Source organism: Oncorhynchus gorbuscha, linkage group LG16, assembly GCF_021184085.1.
Source record: "Oncorhynchus gorbuscha isolate QuinsamMale2020 ecotype Even-year linkage group LG16, OgorEven_v1.0, whole genome shotgun sequence".
Lineage (NCBI taxonomy): Eukaryota > Metazoa > Chordata > Actinopteri > Salmoniformes > Salmonidae > Oncorhynchus > Oncorhynchus gorbuscha.
The window spans coordinates 3,848,170-3,863,917 of record NC_060188.1 but is presented as its reverse complement, the minus strand read 5'-3'; the positions used below and the strand labels follow the sequence as shown (position 1 = coordinate 3,863,917).

Sequence of the window (15,748 nt, the reverse complement as noted above, 5' to 3'; positions counted from 1 at the left end):
CTCTCTTCATCTCTCATTCAATCCCCCTTACACCATACTCTCCTGTTCCTCCCCCCTTCCTCCGACTACTCTCCTGTTCCTCTTCATCTTTCATTCAATCCCCCTTACACCATACTCTCCTGTTCCTCCCCCTTCCTCTGACTATCTCTCTTCATCTCTCATTCAATCCCCCTTACACCATACTCTCCTGTTCCTCCCCCTTCCTCTGACTATCTCTCTCTTCATCTCTCATTCAATCCCCCTTACACCATACTCTCCTGTTCCTCCCCCTTCCTCCGACTATCTTCATCTTTCATTCAATCCCCCTTACCCATACTCTCCTGTTCCTCCCCCTTCCTCTGACTATCTCTCTCTTCTTCTCTCATTCAATCCCCCTTACACCATACTCTCCTGTTCCTCCCCCTTCCTCCGACTATCTTCATCTTTCATTCAATCCCCCTTACACCATACTCTCCTGTTCCTCCCCCTTCCTCTGACTATCTCTCTTCATCTCTCATTCAATCCCCCTACACCCTCTCCTGTTCCTCCCCCTTCCTCTGACTATCTCTCTTCATCTCTCATTCAATCCCCCTTACACCATACTCTCCTGTTCCTCCCCCTTCCTCCTATCTTCTTCTTCTCTCATTCAATCCCCTTACACCATACTCTCCTGTTCCTCCCCCTTCCTCTATCTTCTCTCATTCAATCCCCCTTACACCATACTCTCCTGTTCCTCCCCCTTCCTCTGACTATCTCTCTCTTCATCTCTCATTCAATCCCCTTACACCATACTCTCCTGTTCCTCCCCTTCCTCCGACTATCTTCATCTTCATCTTTCATTCAATCCCCCTTACACCATACTCTCCTGTTCCTCCCCCTTCCTCTGACTATCTCCCTCTCCTGTTCCTCCCCCTTCCTCCGACTATCTTCATCTCTCATTCAATCCCCCTTACACCATACTCTCCTGTTCCTCCCCCTTCCTCTGACTATCTCTCTCTTCATCTCTCATTCAATCCCCTTACACCATACTCTCCTGTTCCTCCCCCTTCCTCTGACTATCTCTCTCTTCATCTCTCATTCAATCCCCCTTACACCATACTCTCCTGTTCCTCCCCCTTCCTCCGACTATCTTCTGTTCATTCTCCCCCCTTCCTCCTGTTCCTCCCCCTTCCTCCGACTATCTTCATCTTTCATTCAATCCCCCTTACACCATACTCTCCTGTTCCTCCCCCCTTCCTCTGACTATCTCTCTCTTCTTCTCTCATTCAATCCCCCTTACACCATACTCTCCTGTTCCTCCCCCTTCCTCCGACTATCTTCATCTTTCATTCAATCCCCCTTACACCATACTCTCCTGTTCCTCCCCCTTCCTCTGACTATCTTCATCTCTCATTCAATCCCCCTTACACCATACTCTCCTGTTCCTCCCCCTTCCTCTGACCCTTCTTCTCTCATTCAATCCCCCTTACACCATACTCTCCTGTTCCTCCCCCTTCCTCTGACTATCTCTCTCTTCATCTCTCATTCAATCCCCCTTACACCATACTCTCCTGTTCCTCCCCCTTCCTCTGACTATCTCTCTTCATCTCTCATTCAATCCCCCTTACACCATACTCTCCTGTTCCTCCCCCTTCCTCCGACTATCTTCATCTCTCATTCAATCCCCCTTACACCATACTCTCCTGTTCCTCCCCCTTCCTCTGACTATCTCTCTCTTCATCTCTCATTCAATCCCCCTTACACCATACTCTCCTGTTCCTCCCCCTTCCTCCAACTATCTTTCCTCATTCAATCCCCCTTACACCATACTATCTGTTCCTCCCCCTTCCTCCGACTATCTTCATCTTTCATTCAATCCCCCTTACACCATACTCTCCTGTTCCTCCCCCTTCCTCCCTACTCTCCTGTTCCTCTTCCTCTATCTTCATCTCTCATTCAATCCCCCTTACACCATACTCTCCTGTTCCTCCCCCTTCCTCTGACTATCTTCATCTCTCATTCAATCCCCCTTACACCATACTCTCCTGTTCCTCCCCCTTCCTCTGACTATCTTCATCTTCTCATTCAATCCCCCTTACACCATACTCTCCTGTTCCTCCCCCTTCCTCCGACTATCTTCATCTTCTCATTCAATCCCCCTTACACCATACTCTCCTGTTCCTCCCCCTTCCTCTGACTATCTCTTCATCTTCATTCAATCCCCCCTTACACCATACTCTCCTGTTCCTCCCCCTTCCTCTGACTATCTTCATCTCTCATTCAATCCCCCTTACACCATACTCTCCTGTTCCTCCCCCCTTCCTCTGACTATCTCTCTCTTCATCTCTCATTCAATCCCCCTTACACCATACTCTCCTGTTCCTCCCCCTTCCTCCGACTATCTTCATCTCTCATTCAATCCCCTTACACCATACTCTCCTGTTCCTCCCCCTTCCTCTGACTACACCATACTCTCCTGTTCCTCCCCCCTTCCTCCGACTATCTTCATCTTTCATTCAATCCCCCTTACACCATACTCTCCTGTTCCTCCCCCTTCCTCTGACTATCTCTCTTCTCATTCAATCCCCCTTACACCATACTCTCCTGTTCCTCCCCCTTCCTCTGACTATCTCTCTCTTCATCTCTCATTCAATCCCCCTTACACCATACTCTCCTGTTCCTCCCCCCTTCCGACTATCTTCATCTTTCATTCAATCCCCCTTACACCATACTCTCCTGTTCCTCCCCCTTCCTCTGACTATCTCTCTCTTCATCTCTCATTCATTCAATCCCCTGTTCCTCCCCCTTCCTCTGACTACACCATACTCTACACCTGTTCCTGTTCCTCCCCCTTCCTCTGACTATCTCTCTCTTCTCTCTCATTCATTCAATCCCCCTCCCGACTATCTTCTTCTCTCATTCAACTACACCATACTCTCCTGTTCCTCCCCCTTCCTCTGACTATCTCTCTCTTCATCTCTCATTCAATCCCCCTTACACCATACTCTCCTGTTCCTCCCCCCTTCCTCCGACTATCTTATCTCATTCAATCCCCCTTACACCATACTCTCCTGTTCCTCCCCCTTCCTCTGACTATCTCTCTCTTCATCTCTCATTCAATCCCCCTTACACCATACTCTCCTGTTCCTCCCCCTTCCTCCGACTATCTTCATCTCTCATTCAATCCCCCTTACACCATACTCTCCTGTTCCTCCCCCTTCCTCTGACTATCTCTCTCTTCTTCTCTCATTCAATCCCCCTTACACCATACTCTCCTGTTCCTCCCCCTTCCTCTGACTATCTTCATCTCTCATTCAATCCCCCTTACACCATACTCTCCTGTTCCTCCCCCTTCCTCTGACTATCTCTCTCTTCATCTCTCATTCAATCCCCTTACACCATACTCTCCTGTTCCTCCCCCTTCCTCCGACCTTCATCTTTCATTCAATCTACACCATACTCTCCTGTTCCTCCCCCTTCCTCTGACTATCTCTCATCTCTCATTCAATCCCCTTACACCATACTCTCCTGTTCCTCCCCCTTCCTCTGACTATCTCTCTCTTCATCTCTCATTCAATCCCCCTTACACCATACTCTCCTGTTCCTCCCCCTTCCTCTGACTATCTCTTCTCTTCATTCTCTCATTATCCCCCTTACACCATACTCTCCTGTTCCTCCCCCTTCCTCTGACTATCTCTCTCTTCATCTCTCATTCAATCCCCCTTACACCATACTCTCCTGTTCCCCCCCTTCCTCCGACTATCTTCATCTTTCATTCAATCCCCCTTACACCATACTCTCCTGTTCCTCCCCCTTCCTCTGACTATCTCTCTCTTCTTCTCTCATTCAATCCCCCTTACACCATACTCTCCTGTTCCTCCCCCTTCCTCCGACTATCTCTCTCTTCTTCTCTCATTCAATCCCCCTTACACCATACTCTCCTGTTCCTCCCCCTTCCTCTGACTATCTCTCTCTTCTTCTCTCATTCAATCCCCCTTACACCATACTCTCCTGTTCCTCCCCCTTCCTCCGACTATCTCTCTCTTCTTCTCTCATTCAATCCCCCTTACACCATACTCTCCTGTTCCTCCCCCTTCCTCCGACTATCTCTCTCTTCTTCTCTCATTCAATCCCCCTTACACCATACTCTCCTGTTCCTCCCCCTTCCTCCGACTATCTCTCTCTTCTTCTCTCATTCAATCCCCCTTACACCATACTCTCCTGTTCCTCCCCCTTCCTCCCTCTCTTCTTCTCTCATTCAATCCCCCTTACACCATACTCTCCTGTTCCTCCCCCTTCCTCTGACTATCTCTCTCTTCTTCTCTCATTCAATCCCCCTTACACCATACTCTCCTGTTCCTCCCCCTTCCTCTGACTATCTCTCTCTTCTTCTCTCATTCAATCCCCCTTACACCATACTCTCCTGTTCCTCCCCCTTCCTCTGACTATCTCTCTCTTCTTCTCTCATTCAATCCCCCTTACACCATACTCTCCTGTTCCTCCCCCTTCCTCTGACTACTCTCTTCTTCTCTCATTCAATCCCCCTTACACCATACTCTCCTGTTCCTCCCCCCTTCCTCCGACTATCTCTCTCTTCTTCTCTCATTCAATCCCCCTTACACCATACTCTCCTGTTCCTCCCCCTTCCTCCGACTATCTTCATCTTTCATTCAATCCCCCTTACACCATACTCTCCTGTTCCTCCCCCTTCCTCTGACTATCTCTCTCTTCTTCTCTCATTCAATCCCCCTTACACCATACTCTCCTGTTCCTCCCCCTTCCTCCGACTATCTCTCTCTTCTTCTCTCATTCAATCCCCCTTACACCATACTCTCCTGTTCCTCCCCCTTCCTCCGACTATCTCTCTCTTCTTCTCTCATTCAATCCCCCTTACACCATACTCTCCTGTTCCTCCCCCTTCCTCCGACTATCTCTCTCTTCTTCTCTCATTCAATCCCCCTTACACCATACTCTCCTGTTCCTCCCCCTTCCTCCGACTATCTCTCTCTTCTTCTCTCATTCAATCCCCCTTACACCATACTCTCCGGTTCCTCCCCCTTCCTCTGACTATCTCTCTCTTCTTCTCTCATTCAATCCCCCTTACACCATACTCTCCTGTTCCTCCCCCTTCCTCCGACTATCTCTCTCTTCTTCTCTCATTCAATCCCCCTTACACCATACTCTCCGGTTCCTCCCCCCTTCCTCTGACTATCTCTCTCTTCTTCTCTCATTCAATCCCCCTTACACCATATTCTCCTGTTCCTCCTGTTTCTCTCTCACTCACTTGGCTGAGTTATGTAACCTGCTTGACGCAGCGTTGACTGCAGAGGAGGGGTGCGTGTGTATGTGCATTTGTGTGTACCCCTCCCTCCCTCACCTCTTTCATTGACAATATGTGTAGTTGTTACCAAGGATGAATGGTCGGCATCAGAAACACACGTTGATGCCACATAGCAGCCAGTATATCACACAGCAGCCAGTATATCACACAGCAGCCAGTATATCACACAGCAGCCAGTATATCACACAGCAGCCAGTATATCACACAGCAGCCAGTATATCACACAGCAGCCAGTATGTCACACAGCAGCCAGTATGTCACACAGCAGCCAGTATATCACACAGCAGCCAGTATATCACACAGCAGCCAGTATATCACACAGCAGCCAGTATGTCACACAGCAGCCAGTATATCACACAGCAGCCAGTATATCACACAGCAGCCAGTATGTCACACAGCAGCCAGTATATCACACAGCAGCTAGTATATCACACAGCAGCCAGTATGTCACACAGCAGCCAGTATGTCACACAGCAGCCAGTATGTCACACAGCAGCCAGTATGTCACACAGCAGCCAGTATGTCACACAGCAGCCAGTATGTCACACAGCAGCCAGTATGTCACACAGCAGCCAGTATGTCACACAGCAGCCAGTATATCACACAGCAGCCAGTATATCACACAGCAGCCAGTATGTCACACAGCAGCCAGTATGTCACACAGCAGCCAGTATATCACACAGCAGCCAGTATATCACACAGCAGCCAGTATGTCACACAGCAGCCAGTATGTCACACAGCAGCCAGTATGTCACACAGCAGCCAGTATGTCACACAGCAGCCAGTATGTCACACAGCAGCCAGTATGTCACACAGCAGCCAGTATATCACACAGCACCCAGTATGTCACACAGCAGCCAGTATGTCACACAGCAGCCAGTATGTCACACAGCAGCCAGTATGTCACACAGCAGCCAGTATATCACACAGCAGCCAGTATATCACACAGCAGCCAGTATATCACACAGCAGCTAGTATGTCACACAGCAGCCAGTATGTCACACAGCAGCCAGTATATCACACAGCACCCAGTATATCACACAGCACCCAGTATGTCACACAGCAGCCAGTATGTCACACAGCAGCCAGTATATCACACAGCAGCCAGTATATCACACAGCAGCCAGTATATCACACAGCAGCCAGTATGTCACACAGCAGCCAGTATATCACACAGCAGCCAGTATATCACACAGCAGCCAGTATGTCACACAGCAGCCAGTATGTCACACAGCAGCCAGTATATCACACAGCAGCCAGTATGTCACACAGCAGCCAGTATGTCACACAGCAGCCAGTATATCACACAGCAGCCAGTATGTCACACAGCAGCCAGTATATCACACAGCAGCCAGTATATCACACAGCAGCCAGTATGTCACACAGCAGCCAGTATATCACACAGCAGCCAGTACATCACACAGCAGCCAGTATATCACACAGCAGCCAGTATGTCACACAGCAGCCAGTATGTCACACAGCAGCCAGTATGTCACACAGCAGCCAGTATGTCACACAGCAGCCAGTATGTCACACAGCAGCCAGTATATCACACAGCAGCCAGTATGTCACACAGCAGCCAGTATATCACACAGCAGCCAGTATGTCACACAGCAGCCAGTATATCACACAGCAGCCAGTATGTCACACAGCAGCCAGTATATCACACAGCAGCCAGTATATCACACAGCAGCCAGTATGTCACACAGCAGCCAGTATGTCACACAGCAGCCAGTATGTCACACAGCAGCCAGTATATCACACAGCACCCAGTATATCACACAGCAGCCAGTATGTCACACAGCAGCCAGTATGTCACACAGCAGCCAGTATATCACACAGCAGCCAGTATGTCACACAGCAGCCAGTATGTCACACAGCAGCCAGTATATCACACAGCAGCCAGTATATCACACAGCAGCCAGTATGTCACACAGCAGCCAGTATGTCACACAGCAGCCAGTATATCACACAGCAGCCAGTATGTCACACAGCAGCCAGTATATCACACAGCAGCCAGTATATCACACAGCAGCCAGTATATCACACAGCAGCCAGTATGTCACACAGCAGCCAGTATGTCACACAGCAGCCAGTATATCACACAGCAGCCAGTATATCACACAGCAGCCAGTATGTCACACAGCAGCCAGTATATCACACAGCAGCCAGTATATCACACAGCAGCCAGTATGTCACACAGCAGCCAGTATATCACACAGCAGCCAGTATATCACACAGCAGCCAGTATGTCACACAGCAGCCAGTATATCACACAGCAGCCAGTATATCACACAGCAGCCAGTATGTCACACAGCAGCCAGTATATCACACAGCAGCCAGTATGTCACACAGCAGCCAGTATGTCACACAGCAGCCAGTATGTCACACAGCAGCCAGTATGTCACACAGCAGCCAGTATGTCACACAGCAGCCAGTATGTCACACAGCAGCCAGTATATCACACAGCAGCCAGTATATCACACAGCAGCCAGTATGTCACACAGCAGCCAGTATATCACACAGCAGCCAGTATGTCACACAGCAGCCAGTATGTCACACAGCAGCCAGTATGTCACACAGCAGCCAGTATGTCACACAGCAGCCAGTATATCACACAGCAGCCAGTATATCACACAGAACCCAGTCAGACAATGTTCTTGTCTCTCTGAGCAGCACAGGGAGATGCTAGGCTGAACACTAGAAAGAGAGATGCTACGACACAACATGTTATGTAATATACTTAGCTAACACACCGTAGCCATAGCCCAGCTAGCCATAATCCTCCATCCTTTAACTCCTGCTAGGCACAGTGTAGTACAGTACTGGAGGTACACTTCAAAGTGTAAACTCCTCTTTTCACAGTCCCCAAATCCAGAACAAATTCAAGACAGTGTACAGTATTATATAGAGCCATTATTGCAATTATTGGAAATCTGTTCCTTCTCATATTGCTCAGATAAACAGCAAACCTGGTTTCAAAAAACAGATAAAGCAACACCTCACGGCACAACGCCTCTCCCCTATTTGACCTAGATAGTTTGTGTGTATGTTATTGACATGTAGGCTACGTGTGCCTTTAAAACATGTTTGATGTAGTTCTGTCCTTGAGCTGTATTATGTCATGTTTCCTGTTTAGTGTGGACCCCAGGAAGAATAGTTGCTGCTTTCGCAACAGCTAATGGGGATGTTCATTAGGCACCAAACAGAACAAAAAGGGACTGAAACAGGGAAGGACTACCTGCACTCACCCAATAAGAAAAGCTTCCCTTTCAAAATGTTTTGCTATGGTTTGCCCTAATGAATATCACCCTGCTCTCACCATCCGGAAGCCTTAGCCAGCAGATGCACTTACATAAGCCCACCACAATGCTCAGTGGAGGCTGCTGAGGGGAGGACGGCTCATAGTAATGTCTGGAATGGATGCATTGGAATGGTATCAACCATATGGAAGCCATGTCCTCCCTTCAGCAGCCTCCACTGACAGAGATACACTACATAAACCCACTACAGAGATACACTACATAAACCCACCACAGAGATATATTACATAAACCCACCACAGAGATATATTACATAAACCCACCACAGAGATATATTACATAAACCCACCACAGAGATATATTACATAAACCCACCACAGAGATATATTACATAAACCCACCACAGAGATATATTACATAAACCCACCACAGAGATATATTACATAAACCCACCACAGAGATATATTACATAAACCCACCATAGAGATATATTACATAAACCCACCACAGAGATATATTACATAAACCCACCACAGAGATATATTACATAAACCCACCACAGAGATATATTACATAAACCCACCACAGAGATATATTACATAAACCCACCATAGAGATATATTACATAAACCCACCACAGAGATATATTACATAAACCCACCACAGAGATATATTACATAAACCCACCACAGAGATATATTACATAAACCCACCACAGAGATATATTACATAAACCCACCACAGAGATATACTACATAAACCCACCACAGAGATATTACATTTACATTTACATTTAAGTCATTTAGCAGATGCTCTTATCATAAACCCACCACAGACCACTCAAGGCATTGCAATGGTGAGTTAAACAGTATTGTGGTCAAAGGAGACCAGTAATAAATAGCTTTCCAATTAAACAGTCAATGGGGCTCAGTAGTGTGGCCATGCAGAGAAAGAGAGGGCTTTTATGGTCATAGATAGACGCCTCTAGGGTTCTGCTCTGTAGAGCCTACCCCACTCTCAGAGATTTACAGGCACGGACTCAGTACCTAGCCCAGTCCAGCCAAGGACATCTCATAGCCCAGCACAGCAGAGCTTAGTCCTAGCCTACCCCATTCCAGTCCATAGTCAGTCTAGCTTATAGCCTAGCCTACCCCAGTCCATAGTCAGTCTAGCCTATAGCCTAGCCTAGTAGTTGAGCTTTTTCTAGCCTATAGCCTAGCCTATCCCAGTCCATAGTCAGTCTAGCCTATAGCCTAGCCTAGTAGTTGAGCTTTTTCTAGCCTATAGCCTAGCCTACCCCAGTCCATAGATAGTCTAGCCTAGAGCCTAGTCTACCCCAGTGCAGTCCATAGTTGGTCTAGCCTATAGCCTAGCCTAGTTGCTTAGCTTTGTCTAGCCTATAGCCTAGCCTACCCCAACCCAGTCCATAGTCAGTCTAGCCTATAGCCTAGCCTAGTAGTTTAGCTTTGTCTAGCCTATAGCCTAGCCTACCCCAGCCCAGTCCATAGTCATCTACTTCTCTCTGTACTTAGATTGTGAGTAGCTAGGTACTGCTGTGCCGTATACTTACTTTGCCAGGGCTCTACAGTGCGACCATTTTACTGGCATATGCGGCTAAATATTTACTGTGCGACCTGGAATTTTTATTGAAGAACACCAGTGTGCCTAGAAAAACATCACCCAGATAATTGTTGTAATGATCTGTACGGCAGCACCTGAGTGCCATGGAGAACACACTGAGCGCAGAATCATGACAAAGAAAACATCTTGTTACCTCAAATATTTTGTTGTGTGCTCCTAACATTTTTTACTTGGCGCACACATGCTCCTTGTAAAAAGGGGCAGCATTAGAGCCCTGTGTTTGACTGTGGGGTGTAGGCTTGGGTGACCCCCAGTATTATCCCTGCATGCCCTGGCATGGCCTGGTAGTGGTGCCACCACTATCAGTGATAAATTCACAGAACTGTGGGGACATAGAAATAAAATCTGTAGAACAGACATCCCCATTCAAGTCAAGACTCCATACCTGTTCTAGCAAATAAATGTCTATGTGAGGCAAAGCTGTTGGAGAGAGATTTTGCCAGTGGTGGGCCGTCAGGGCCAGCAAGGCCATCTCTGCTGGCCTAAACATCATCAGAATATATATTTTTTTTCAATATATTTTCCCACAAATATGTATTAAATTATTATTATTATATTCGTGGGTCAACAGGGAGTACAGGAGGGGACTAAGCACGCAACCCTGAGGGGCCCCAGTGTTGAGGATCAGCCTGGCAGATGTGATGTTACCTACCCTTAACACGGGGCAGCCCGTCAGGAAGTCCAAGATCCAGTTGCAGAGGGAGGTGTTTAGTCCTAGGGTCCTTAGCTTAGTGATGAACTTTGTGGGCATTATGACCAGCCTTTCAAAGCACTTCATGACTACTGATGTGTGTGCTACGGGGCGGTAGTCATTTAGGCAGGTTACCTTGGCATTCTTGGGCACAGGAACTATGGTGGTCTGCTTGAAACATGTTGGTAGTACAGACTGGGTCAGGGAGAGGTTGAACATGTCAGTGAAGACACTTGCCAGTTGGTCTGGGCATGCTGTGAGTACACGCCCTGGCAATCCGTCTGCCCTGTGGCCTTGCGAATGTTGACCTGTTTATAGGTCAGCTACGGAAAGCATGATCACACAGTCGTCCAGAACAGCTGGTGTTCTCATGCATGCTTCAGTGTTCAGGATGAAGTAAAGTCGCTGATCTCAGACTCTAATCCCCTTTCCTCTCCGCTTTATTATTCTCCTCTCTTCTCCTCCCTTTTCTCCCACAGACTTGGTCAAGAGCTCTGCCTCAGCTAGACCACCTGACAGAGAGAATGACACTTTCACAAGGTGTGTGTGTGTGTGTGTGTGTGTGTGTGTGTGTGTGTGTGTGTGTGTGTGTGTGTGTGTGTGTGTGTGTGTGTGTGTGTGTGTGTGTGTGTGTGTGTGTGTGTGTGTGTGTGTGTGTGTGTGTGTGTGTGTGTATCTTTGTGTCAGGTATTTATGTGGGTGTTTGTGGTTTTGCATGTGTTTTATGCTGTGTGTGTGCGTGTGTGTGCGTGTGAACAGGTTTTCTTGGGAAGACTTTGACTTGGAGCGAGGATGCCAGTGGGGATTAAGTTGGATGGGGTCTCACTGTGCGTTTTGTGCTTATGCTGTGTGTGTGTGTGTGTGCGCGCTGTCTCACTCATTTATATAATCACGTTTGAAATGCCCATCCTTCACACATACCCAGGGGAGGGACAACTCACTCACATGTTCAACTAAAATACACACAGACACACACATTCATCCTGACATGCACACCAAAGTACACAATACACACATACTCAAAAGATTATTAGGAAGGGCGCACTAATGGTTTGACACACAAAAACACTCATCCGTATGTAATGAAACAGACACGTGTACAGACAGACATGATGCAGTGCTAAACTGAATCCATGATGCACTTCAGCCATAACAAACCTCATCCTGGTTAACTAGCTATCTGCACTGATTTACACAGACACTCCCATCACCCATCCCCTTTCTTCCTCAAGTGCCATACCGACACACACACATGAACACGCACGCATGCACACAAACAAGACAGACTGCCCCCCTCCTGAACCTCACCCCTCATTTCCATCTCTATGGTATCTCCCGTCAGCAGAGGGGGTTGTGCTGCGTTCTGACACCCACTGAATAAACCATGGATCCCCTACCCCCCTCCACCCCAATGCCATGGTACGGCCTTATGTAACAGGCCCACTTTCACAGCCACACACTCACATTTAGACTGCAGCTAGCTACGGCTAACCACTAACTAAGGCTATACTGGGGAGAGAGATGGAGGAGGGGAGAGACCGGGGAGAGGGGAGGCTGAGGAACAGGAGAGAGAAGGAGGAGGGGAGAGACCGGGGGGAGGGGAGGCTGAGGAACAGGAGAGAGATGGAGGAGGGGAGAGACCGGGGGGAGGGGAGGCTGAGGAACAGGAGAGAGATGGAGGAGGGGAGAGACCGGGAGGGGGGAGGCTGAGGAACAGGAGAGAGATGGAGGAGGGGAGGCTGAGGAATAGGAGAGAGATGGAGGAGGGGAGAGACCGGGGGAGGGGAGGCTGAGGAACAGGAGAGAGATGGAGGAGGGGAGAGACCGGGGGAAGGGAGGCTGAGGAACAGGAGAGAGATGGAGGAGGGGAGAGACCGGGAGAGGGGAGGCTGAGGAACAGGAGAGAGATGGAGGAGGGGAGAGACCGGGGTGAGTGGAGGCTGAGGAATAGGAGAGAGATGGAGGAGGGGAGAGACCGGGGAGGGGAGGCTGAGGAACAGGAGAGAGATGGAGGAGGGGAGAGACCGGGGGAGGGGAGGCTGAGGAACAGGAGAGAGATGGAGGAGGGGAGAGACCGGGGGAGGGGAGGCTGAGGAACAGGAGAGAGATGGAGGAGGGGAGGCTGAGGAACAGGAGAGAGATGGAGGAGGGGAGAGACCGGGAGAGGGGAGGCTGAGGAACAGGAGAGAGATGGAGGAGGGGAGAGACCGGGGGAGGGGAGGCTGAGGAAAAGGAGAGAGATGGAGGAGGGGAGAGACCGGGGGAGGGGAGGCTGAGGAACAGGAGAGAGATGGAGGAGGGGAGAGACCGGGGGAGGGGAGGCTGGGGAACAGGAGAGAGATGGAGGAGGGGAGAGACCGGGGGAGGGGAGGCTGGGGAACAGGAGAGAGATGGAGGAGGGGAGAGACCGGGGGAGGGGAGGCTGAGGAATAGGAGAGAGATGGAGGAGGGGAGAGACCGGGGGAGGGGAGGCTGGGGAACAGGAGAGAGATGGAGGAGGGGAGAGACCGGTGGGAGGGGAGGCTAAGGAACAGGAGAGAGATGGAGGAGGGGAGAGACCGGTGGGAGGGGAGGCTGAGGAACAGGAGAGAGATGGAGGAGGGGAGAGACCGGGGGAGGGGAGGCTGGGGAACAGGAGAGAGATGGAGGAGGGGAGAGACCGGTGGGAGGGGAGGCTAAGGAACAGGAGAGAGATGAAGGAATGGGAGCAAGGGGTGGGAGGGTGAGAGGAGGGGAGGGGGAAATGCGGGAGGGAGAGGCAAGAAGTGAGGTGGAGAAGAGAGAGGAAAGATGGGAGAGAGAGGAGGAGAGGAAGGAGAATGGTATAAAAGAAAAGGACAAATGGGAAAAAGGAGAGGAAGTAAGAGAGTGGCAAACAGGAGTGTGTCTGGGAAGAAAGAAGATATGAAGAAAAAGAGACAGACAGACAGACAGACAGACAGACAGACAGACAGACAGACAGACAGACAGACAGACAGACAGACAGACAGACAGACAGACAGACAGACAGACAGACAGACAGACAGACAGACAGACAGACAGACACAGACAGACAGACACAGACAGACACAGACAGACAGACAGACAGACAGACAGACAGACAGACAGACAGACAGACAGACAGACAGACAGACAGACAGACAGACAGACAGACAGACAGACAGACAGACAGACAGACAGACAGACAGACAGACAGACAGACAGACAGACAGACAGACAGACAGACAGACAGACAGACAGACAGACAGACAGACAGAGTGATAGGATGAGATAGTAGAGCGAGAGATATTTAACTTTCCACTCTGGAACAACATCAGTAGGAGGGGTGAGAGGAGAATGGAGAGCAGGAGAAAACGGGTGAAGAGGGACTCTGAGACATAAAGATCTCGTCAGAGTGTAGGAAAGAGGGGGGCTGAGAGAGAGGAGGATTCAGGGACATGTTCTATTCAGCTACCCTGCAGCAGCTATTTGGAACCTCCATTGAAAGTGTTGAGGCCACACAGAAACACAGGGAAAGACCTCGGAAAGGCTCCAGGAACAAACATGCTCTCTCAGTATTCTGGATTTAGTCCCACCATCCACATTATCATCTGCATTATTATCCACATGATCATCAACATACAATAGCTGAAAGACCTGGCACTGCCTTCAGTTTACTGCCAAACACGTTGTTTTATCAACACGGGAATCCGCATGAATGTTAGTACTGCTAAACTACCCATCCTATTGCCTGCATCGAACAGTACACACACACTGCTGTATGGTATTCTGGAGGAAGGAATCTTTATTCAGGTGTGCCAGCCAGTGTGTTTTTCCTCCAGCTGCTCCAGATTAAAACAGTAGGATTCTACCAGAGAGGATCTGGACCATCTAGAAGATACTGCCTGTTTTAGTTTGATTGACAATGTGGATTCAATCAAGGTCAAACACAAGAATAGTCATTACAACTGTTTCCGACCGTGTGTGTGTGTGTGTGTGTGTGTGTGTGTGTGTGTGTGTGTGTGTGTGTGTGTGTGTGTGTGTGTGTGTGTGTGTGTGTGTGTGTGTGTGTGTGTGTGTGTGTGTGTGTGTGTGTGTGTGTGTGTGTGTGTGTGTGTGTAGGTGCGGGCCCGTGCAGATGTGCAGGAGCTGCGCCAGTGGCAGAGGGAGCTTAGAGAGGATAACCGTGACATCACCAAAACAGTCCAAGAATTCTGGGCTCACCAGGAGAGCCGGGGTGAGTGAAAACACACACACACACACACACACACACACACACACACACACACACACACACACACACACACACACACACACACACACACACACACACACACACACACACACACACACACACACACACAGGTAACTGACAAAATAATGGAAACATTTGAGTAAATCAGGTAGGGATGGGCACGCTTATTCAGATATTCAAATGTCCGAAAGTCTGCATTTTTTGTCTATTTTAATTAACAATGAAAAAGCTTTGTCTAAATGTAATTGTCTATGAGACAATGCTACACACAAGGATATGCCATGACATTTTGACATTTTTAATTCAATAAAACTATCTTTTGAATGTAGTTTTTATGACAAAGTACATACCATAGTAGCCTACACGGGTTTCACGTGTGTGTTATTGTCGGCTAATCAAAGTGGCACCGTCTACACTCAGTGGCTCCATGTGTAGTAAGCAACGTGGGAGATCACTAATCAGTGCAAAATGGCAATTAAAATGACAGAATTTAGTTAGTTAAATGAGAAGGAGTAGGCTACAACTACCAGAAACCATAAGGTAAGTTGTTGTTTAATCTGAATGGAGTTGCTGCTGAGGAGAGAGCGAGAGAGAGGGAAGGAGAGGGAGAGAATGAGAGC

The 15,748-nt window shown here is 48.9% G+C and overlaps 1 protein-coding gene across 1 annotated transcript in view; it reads left to right on the top strand.

Moving 5' to 3' along the window:
- The window catches only part of iqck (IQ motif containing K), a 32,711-nt gene that overhangs the window by 12,752 nt on the left and 4,211 nt on the right, over positions 1-15,748 (top strand). Inside the window, exon 8 of the mRNA XM_046303916.1 lies at positions 14,996-15,110. Within this exon, the coding sequence (XP_046159872.1) occupies positions 14,996-15,110 (115 nt within the window). The remainder of the gene's footprint in view (positions 1-14,995; positions 15,111-15,748) is intronic.